The sequence below is a fragment of the Erigeron canadensis genome, chromosome 5 (genome assembly GCF_010389155.1).
Source record: "Erigeron canadensis isolate Cc75 chromosome 5, C_canadensis_v1, whole genome shotgun sequence".
Lineage (NCBI taxonomy): Eukaryota > Viridiplantae > Streptophyta > Magnoliopsida > Asterales > Asteraceae > Erigeron > Erigeron canadensis.
Window position 1 is genome coordinate 36,785,006 of NC_057765.1, and position 8,692 is coordinate 36,793,697.

The window sequence follows — 8,692 nt, forward strand, 5'->3', positions numbered from 1 at the left end:
AGCTACATTTACGATCCATTTACCCATAGATAAGTCGAATGCAATTTGATAAAGTAATTAAAATACAAAAATAGCCAAAAGTAAAAAAAAAGGTTGAGTGGGAAAAACAAGTCATAAGTATCAAAAATCGCCAGCTTGATAAAAATAAAATAAATTTGTGTGTATAAATAAAACTAAATTACTTAAAATATAGTTACAATTTCAAGATGTTTTTTTGTAATTATCTCAATTATTATCAACTTATCATTATATAAATAAACTAATCTTGATGTTCTGTTTGAATCAAATATATTTTGAAGTTGAATATATAATATATTATACCAACAAGATGTAATATAAGACTGTTAGATATTTAAATTTAGGTATAAAATACTCATACATTGTTTTTTAATCCATAAAATTTATGAGGATTTAAACATTTATTTATTAATAAAAAAAATATTAAAAAAATGTTATGTAAGGGTTCTACTAAGTTTAGATGTTAGATATCCTTATATTCATTTTTCCTTATATATAAATGATAGTAATAGTAATTTATAATATAATTAAAAGAGGAGGTTGGGGGTACACTTGACACCCCTAATCTCCCTCTTTGAACCTAATTCTCTCTCTTTATTAATCTTCTACTTTTTTTAATATTTATTTAATAAATAAACAAATTGCCGACCTTATATTATTATAATATTTATTTATATATATGCATACAACCTAAAAAACTCTCACATATTGTAAACCCATTATTTATTTTGTTCATATATTTAATCATCATTATTATATTATAATTATTTAACGAATTCTTATGTTATTGTTTTGTAATCCATTATATTTTCATCATGGTTTCTTCTTCAACAATAAAAAATTAAATCACATTAGTTCATTTTGAAGATCTTAAGCCAACACATGTTAACCATCATTTACAACTCCGTCACGTGCATGTATGGACTGTTTCAAAGTGGAACAACCCAAAGAAAATCAAAACGTTTGCGATGGTCTTTGTTGATGAATTGATATGTATTTTTCAAATTATATATTTTTCTTTAGTTTTCATAATTATATTCTAAAATTGTTGTTTGTGTTTGTCTTAAGTTTAGATATAGCAAACTGAAATTTTTTTTAACTAAAGTTGGAAAAAAGAGGGGTTAACTAGATTCAATATTTATATGAAGTTAATTTTCAAATATTTCCTTCTTTAGTTTTTTTTTTTAACTAAAGTTGAAAAAAGAAGAAGGGTTAACTAGATTCAATATTTATATGGATTTAATTTTCATATGTTTCCTTCTTTAGTTTTATATTTTTTTTAACTAAAGTTGGAAAAAAAAAGTTAACTAAATTCAATATTTATATGAAGTTAATTTTCAAATAATTTCTTCTTTAGTTTTCTTAATTATAGTCTAAAATTGTTGTTTGTTTTTGTCTTAAGTTTAAATATAACAAAATTTGTGATGAAGATGGACGCCCAATCAATTGTACGTAGTTTACAAAGAAGTCATTTAACGATTTGAACTTCACATAAGTTATTTACTTTGTATAGTTCATACTACAAATTCTCTAATTTTGAATATATGTTTTCAATTAGTTTATTTCCGTTCGAGAAATGTTATGCTTACAAACTATTTACAAATATAATCTTACAAACTGACATGACATGTGAATTAGTCCAATGATATTTGATTGTGTTTTCAATCTCTTCTTTCTCTCCTTGATGTTCATTGGTGGGTCATGAGTTTGTAAAAATTTGTTTGTAATTCATTTGTCACTCTAGCATCCCTCTTTCCGTTCTAAATATAAATATACTTCTTCAACTTTTTGCCTAATCTGATTCGTTTTATGTTTTAATTTAGAAAATTTATTTTTATTCGCTATGTATTTAATATACTTGAATTACAATTTTTTAGCTTTAATTAATATCTTTTGAGACTACCCGTCCATTGGACGGGGTACGGGCCTAAGCACTGGTAATTTAATACATAATCATAAGTAGATGTTGTAGTCAGGATAGGTCGTTGTTTGAGAGATACCTTTCTTTATAGATTGTCAATGAACAAATAGTACTATTGGAAATAATAATTAAACCCGAACTAACATAATGCTAGCATGCCAAAGGGTTGATTTCCATTCTAACCAAGTAAAATTACAATGCTTGCTCCTATAGATAATCCAATTAAAATCGAATACTCTAAGCATGTTAATGAACACGTACATGAATACATGATGAAACTAAAATAGTATATATCCCTATCTTAAGTTTCTATTCTTCCTGTAGCTGTTGCTTGTATACTAGCTAGCCCATGACGTAGTTTTCGATCATTCCTGGCCCGTATATGTGATGTGTATACCATTCATAGTTTTTTGAACTAACTTAGCATGTCATCCAATCGAGCTTATATCTGCTAAACGATCGAATTGTCCATTATCAAAATTGGCAGGTCCATTATCCGCCCAACAATTATATCTTTCATTGTGCTTAATTACTTGCTCTAAGTCTGTAACATTCTTGCAGCCCAAATCACAATGATTATGCCGTATGCGAAATTGTGACTTGACGTCTCGTGATTCGTGAAGGCTGAATATTATAGGTAAAGTTTAAAATGTAAAAAAAAGGATTAATTTTTGTTGGCTTGTTGCTTACATACATACTTCATTTTATTTTATATTTATGTAATGTAATTTTTCGTAAAAACTTTTGAAATTAAAGAAAAAAATGAGATTTATCTTTTTAGAATTTGAGAGATGATAAACATAACATATATATAAATGTATATATAACACAATTAATAATTGTACAACAAAACTGTACAAAAATTTAATACATAACCATGGTCAATTTATTATTTACGTGATCACTTTACTACTTCTCTTTAAATTTAACTACACAAAAGGTAGAATTAGTTTGCATAAAAATGACCGTTTTGATTTGAAATACGTCAGTCGTTTTTAACGTCGTAACTTTTTTTTGTCCAAAACGTACAAGAAGTTTTATTAGACCGATCACACCAAAGTTTGATGGGAAAGTTTAGTAAAATTGATCGAGTTAATTCGAAGCAAAGAAAGAAACAACTTACATATCAAACACCAAATGCAATATAAGAGAAAATTGACAACCTCGGCTTCACAAAACATGTGGGAAAGTTAGAAAATTATTGCATAAGACAGGATTTAAGAGTCAAAACGATCTTTTGTTTTTTTTTTAAGATTAACCAATGTTCAATCCTAAAAATAAGACAATTTGAAATTATTTTAAGTAGTTTAATGGTAAAGTCTCTGTAACGGTTTGGATTTGGGGAGACCACGTTCAAGTCTTAAAGTGCAAGGTTTTCTCTTAATATATTGTTGTGTCTCAGGCCAGACTATTAGAGGACTTTTCCTCATATTAAATAATGGGCGAAGGGGCTTCCTAACGTGAATCTGGTTAAACCAATCTACTTTAAACTCTTTGTTGTCATATTCGATTTGTACCTAGTTTAGAAATTAAACATACTGAGTTATTTATTTATCATTAATTAAATAAATAAAATAACACCGATTGGCCAATGGCTAGTAATACACAAGCTGGCCACTTACTTTTTCCTCCAATTACTTCTTCTCATATATCCGCTTAATTCTGATCTTTATTTGACTAGAAATAATTGTAATAATAGTCAATATAAGTGTTGAATTGCTTGATAACTACTGATAGTGATAGCAAAATAATTACTACTGTATGAGTTTGGGGGACTTTTAATAAAGTCATAACATAAGAAATCGCATATGAAGCCTAATTTAATATCGTATGACTCATGATTATTCGTACGGAAAATCAAAAAAATTTTAATTTATGCTTGCCATCTTAAAATTCATGACTCTCTCTTTTTTAATATATTTTGAGTGATGATTCGTACATAAAATACACTGGGAACGTTGTTATGAAATGTACGAAAATGAAAGTGGTGGATAATATAGACTAAGTGCATCATCATATCATATATAACATCCAAACTATTTGCGTGCATTAAAATTTATGTTTTATTATGCGAAAATTTAAAGATGGTTTTTGATATATTAGTGACAAACTTTAAAACTTTCATTATCATTTTCTTTATTTATTTTATTTCACTCTTAAAACGTGTGTATTTAATATTGTTTACAAAGATACACGTACTGTATGTCTGTATGTAATTTTGACTTGAATGCATGATATATTTTTGACTTGAATGCTAGATTTAATAACAACTCTTGCATACGTACAGCTTGGAATAATGAAACTTTTCAACCATAACATTTGCATTGACTATAAAAAAACTATATCAAACCTAATCTTTTTGACAATTCTTTGTATAAAGCATATATTATACTCTCAACTCTCGATCAAAAGGCAGATGATAGTGTCAAGTTTTAAATGTTTTTTTTTTCCATAGATAGGAAAATTTACCTGCGGGTAAATTGTCTATTATACGATAAAGCATTACAATTTACAATATTGTGGGGCAAAAAAAAACCACATTAAGACTTGGTTATCAAAATCCTGTGTGCAACAGCATATCTAAGTACCACATTCCTACAGCATATAACTCTCATATTTGAGCTGATCAATTATTGAAAAAAGATTATGATTACTCTCATCATTTTCACAATTCTATGTACCGATCTAATCATCAACTGTTTTCCGGCCACCGGCATTTCAACCATCAAAGTTGGTGACCAATTAAACCTCACTTCTCAACTTGTTTCGCCTAGTAGTAACTTCACATTAGGATTTTTCACCATTCCTTCCACAAACTACACTTATTTAGGAATCTGGTATACCGGTGATGATCAAGTCAGGAAAGTATGGATAGCCAACCCATCCACACCGATCGTATCTAGCTCATCTCAAGTCCTCCTCATGATCCATCCCAACACTCAAAAACTGGTCATTGTCGATAGAGGAACGACCATAGTGAATATTTCTTCAGAAAACAATCAATCTAGTCTAGAATATTCTAGCTTGGCTGCAAGTCTTGAAGACAATGGTAATTTCCAGCTCAAGAATGAAAATGACATTATTATATGGCAGAGTTTTGATCATCCCACTAATGTACTTTTACCTGGTATGAAACTCGGGTCGAATTTCAAAACGGGCCAGACTTGGAACTTAACTTCTTGGTTGAGTGATGACATCCCTGATTTGGGTGCTTTTACTCTAAGCTGGGAACCCAATGGAGAAAACTCCCAAAGATTTATGGTTCGACGACGAGGTCAGCCATATTGGACTAGTGGGGATTTGAGGAATCAAGAATTTGACTTCATGAGTGTGAACACGTTACTACTTTCGCGGTATAATATGAGTTACGTGTACAATGATGAAGAGAGGTATTTCAGTTTTGATAGCGTAAATTATCTTCATCCCATGTGGATACTGAGACCACAAGGTCGAATTGTAGATGGTAGTGACCGTCGTTTAATTTCTACCCAAGATCTATGTTATGGGTTTGATTTGGGTAATGGGTGTGTTGCAGGCTCTAATATTCCTTCATGCAGGAATTCACAAGATAAATTTAGTCCGATGAGTGGGGACTTCGATCCTGAAATGACGAGCAGCTCGTTTGATGATAATTCTAGCATAAGCATAAGTGATTGTATGGTGAGCTGTTGGAATGATTGTGAGTGTTTGGGGTTTATCTCAAGTAGTAGTAATGGAACTGGCTGTTTTAAATGGACCGGAACCAAATCAGTTAGTAACTTTTCTATTGATAGGCAGGGGAACTCTGTTTTAAAGTATGTGCTTATTACCTCAGATCGGAGTAAAGGTAAATTAATCTTGATTTGATTTGTTGGTTAAATGTTGTGTATCTCTATCACCGAATCCTGTTAACTGTCAATGTTCTTTTTCAGTTAGATATTGATTTTTGCCGTTTTTACTGTTGAAGTAGTAGTAGCTAAACTATAATTCAAATAATATACAGGAAAGGCTAAAATCTGGATCTGGGCACCCATCGGTGCTGGCATTTTTGTTCTTCTCTTTTGCTTTGGGCTGTTTTGGTGTCTTAAGAAAAGAAAGCTTAGTCGAGAAGGTATAGAACTTTATATTGAAGTCATTTTGATCTACTTTTTAAAAACTATTGCTATGTTGGTACCTAAGTCGTAGATTTGATTGTAGAAGAGAGACAAATTGGAGATGATGTAGATTTTCTTGATACGATAGATTCAGAACGATTCAACGATGCAAGTGATCTAGACAGCGATAGAAGAAAAGGAAGTGACTTGGTGGTGTTCAGCTTTGCTTCTATAGTAACAGCGACAGATGACTTCTCTAGTGAAAATAAGCTTGGACAGGGTGGTTTCGGACCGGTTTATAAGGTATGTCTTTTTCTTTCAAATATATGAGTTGTGATTTTCAAACTACTGGTAGTTTTTCTTCCATGCTATCTGAAAAAACAACATATAATGTGCCTTGAGAAAAGGGGATACTTAGTGACCATCGAGAAATTGCAATTAAAAGGCTTTCAAGAACATCCGGGCAAGGGCTTGTGGAATTCAAGAATGAACTCATACTTATTGCCAAACTTCAACATACAAATCTTGTTCGAGTTCTAGGTTGTTGTATTCATGGAGAAGAAAAGATGTTGATTTATGAGTACATGCCAAACAAGAGTTTGGACTACTTTCTGTTTGGTAAGAAAATATTGTTAATGATAATACGAATATCAATACTATTGTGTGTTTTATCCAAGTTGCCAAATTAATTGAGTAGATGAAACCAAGAAGACAATGCTAGACTGGCCAAAAAGATGGAACATCATTGAAGGAATTGCTCAGGGATTGCTTTACCTTCATAAATACTCAAGGCTGAGAGTTATTCACCGAGATCTTAAAGCCAGTAATGTTCTGCTAGATGAAAGTATGAATCCAAAGATTTCTGACTTCGGCATGGCCAGAATTTTTAAACATAATGAGACAGAAGCAATAACTAAAAGGGTGGTTGGAACGTAGTAAGTACACTCGTTCCCTTTTCTAAGTTCACACTCTCAACCTTTTGTACTTAGTTATTAAGTGGAAATTTTTCACTAACCATTCATCCAATATCCAAAGTCATGAAAATTAGAATCTGCTGTGTTTTTACTTTCTTGGGAAAAAAATGTTATGTTAAACCGGTTTTCCCAATCTTATAAAGAAAGTCATGACATATAAAGGTTCACACAAGTCTTCACTTAATCTTGTCTAATTTTTAATTTGGTTGTCTGATTGAAATATTGAACAGTGGTTACATGTCTCCTGAGTATGCAATGGAAGGGGCTTTCTCGGAGAAGTCTGATGTCTTCAGTTTTGGAGTCCTAATCTTGGAAATTGTGAGTGGAAGAAGAAATAATAATAGGTTTTCTCATCGTGACGAAATGGTCACTCTAGTCGGATATGTAAGTCTAGGTGAAATATAAGTCTTTCACATTTATTGTTATACAAAACTTAGTCATTTGACCCTAAAAGTCAGAGTGTAGCTTTTCACAGCACACTATTATGAACAACTTAAACTTGATTTAGGCATGGGAGCTATGGCAACAAGGGGATGCATTGCAACTAGAGGATCCAACACTAGCCGGTACTTGTGACATCAATCAACTCTTAAAAACTATTCACGTGGCTCTTCTTTGTGTACAAGAAAATGCAGTAGATAGACCGGTGATGTCTGATGTGATCTCTATGCTTATCAATGACACTGCATCGTTACATCCCCCAAAACGGACAGCATTCTTCTTTCACGGAGCTGCATCAGTGTCAACTAATTCATCTGAAATAAAATTGAATGACCACTCTGTAAACAAGATGACCATTACAGAAATGGAGGCTCGATAATACATTTATCATGCATTTTATTGATTTGTTCCTATGTACTTGTACAAATAGGGTAGAATTATATGAACACAAAGATTCCTGATAGTATAGCAGCGGCTCATGTGGTGGGTTTTGGGTCCGCATGTGGTGGATATCAGATATATCTGATTTTCATAGTAACTGTTTTACAAATTTTCAAATTCATAAATTTATAATCATATCTTGTAATCGTGTTTCTCAATCAATTAATAAAATGATCAAGAAACAAAAATATAGATTTATGAAAATGATGATTGAAAAATTAAAGCTTCATCCATAATTTATAGTCCTTTGTGAATTAGTCTTTTTTTGATCATCTCTTTGAAATTATGTCAGATCTCTTTTTTTGTGATAGACGTCATTGTTGGAGAAGAGCTTCTTTTGCTTAAACTGTAGGGTGGGAAATCAATGACCGAATTTCTTTTTGTACCTGTGGTATAACTTTCCGAAAACAACAATTCGACCCTATATATATGCTTTGGTTATTCTGATTTTGTGGAAGTTTAAAAAACAGACGTGTTTAAAAACAATGGTTGTGGGTGATTACAAGGAAGCCTTTTTCATGGCAGGAGATCATTACGAGGAAGGCTAAAAGGGAAGCAGAACGAATGTGTCGTGAGGCGGTGAAAGGATATACTGAAGTGGACGTATAACTATGAACCGGAGAAGAGATTATACGGTTCTTTTTGTGATCGAGGAATATGATTATTACCACATGGCATTACTTAGCCTAACTTACTGGGATTTTGCCTAACGTATCAGGATTGCCCATCATGAATGCAATATATTAGGTTTATAGGTAGCTAGGGCACACTATCAAGTATATACATTATATATTCTCACCTTAGAGATCGAGCTACTTTCAACT

General features: G+C 31.6%; 1 protein-coding gene across 1 annotated transcript; it reads left to right on the plus strand.

Annotated features, from left to right (window-relative positions):
* The first annotated feature begins 4,585 nt into the window (after window positions 1-4,585).
* Window positions 4,586-8,022, plus strand: LOC122602042 (G-type lectin S-receptor-like serine/threonine-protein kinase CES101). The gene is made up of 7 exons (XM_043774774.1): window positions 4,586-5,765; window positions 5,922-6,029; window positions 6,119-6,315; window positions 6,420-6,630; window positions 6,710-6,947; window positions 7,217-7,370; window positions 7,495-8,022. Exons 1-7 carry the CDS (start codon window positions 4,586-4,588, stop codon window positions 7,804-7,806), a joined length of 2,400 nt encoding a protein of 799 aa, XP_043630709.1. The 3' UTR covers window positions 7,807-8,022.
* The last annotated feature ends 670 nt before the right edge of the window (window positions 8,023-8,692 follow it).

Excerpts from the sequence above, each read along its gene's own strand:
- LOC122602042 (XM_043774774.1), top strand. The coding sequence starts at position 4,586 with ATGATTACTCTCATCATTTTCACAATTCTATGTACCGATCTAATCATC. Across the intron at positions 6,030-6,118 it reads AAGAAAGCTTAGTCGAGAAG|AGAGACAAATTGGAGATGAT; the intron begins GTATAGAACTTT and ends TGATTGTAGAAG. Across the intron at positions 6,631-6,709 it reads TTTGGACTACTTTCTGTTTG|ATGAAACCAAGAAGACAATG; the intron begins GTAAGAAAATAT and ends TTAATTGAGTAG.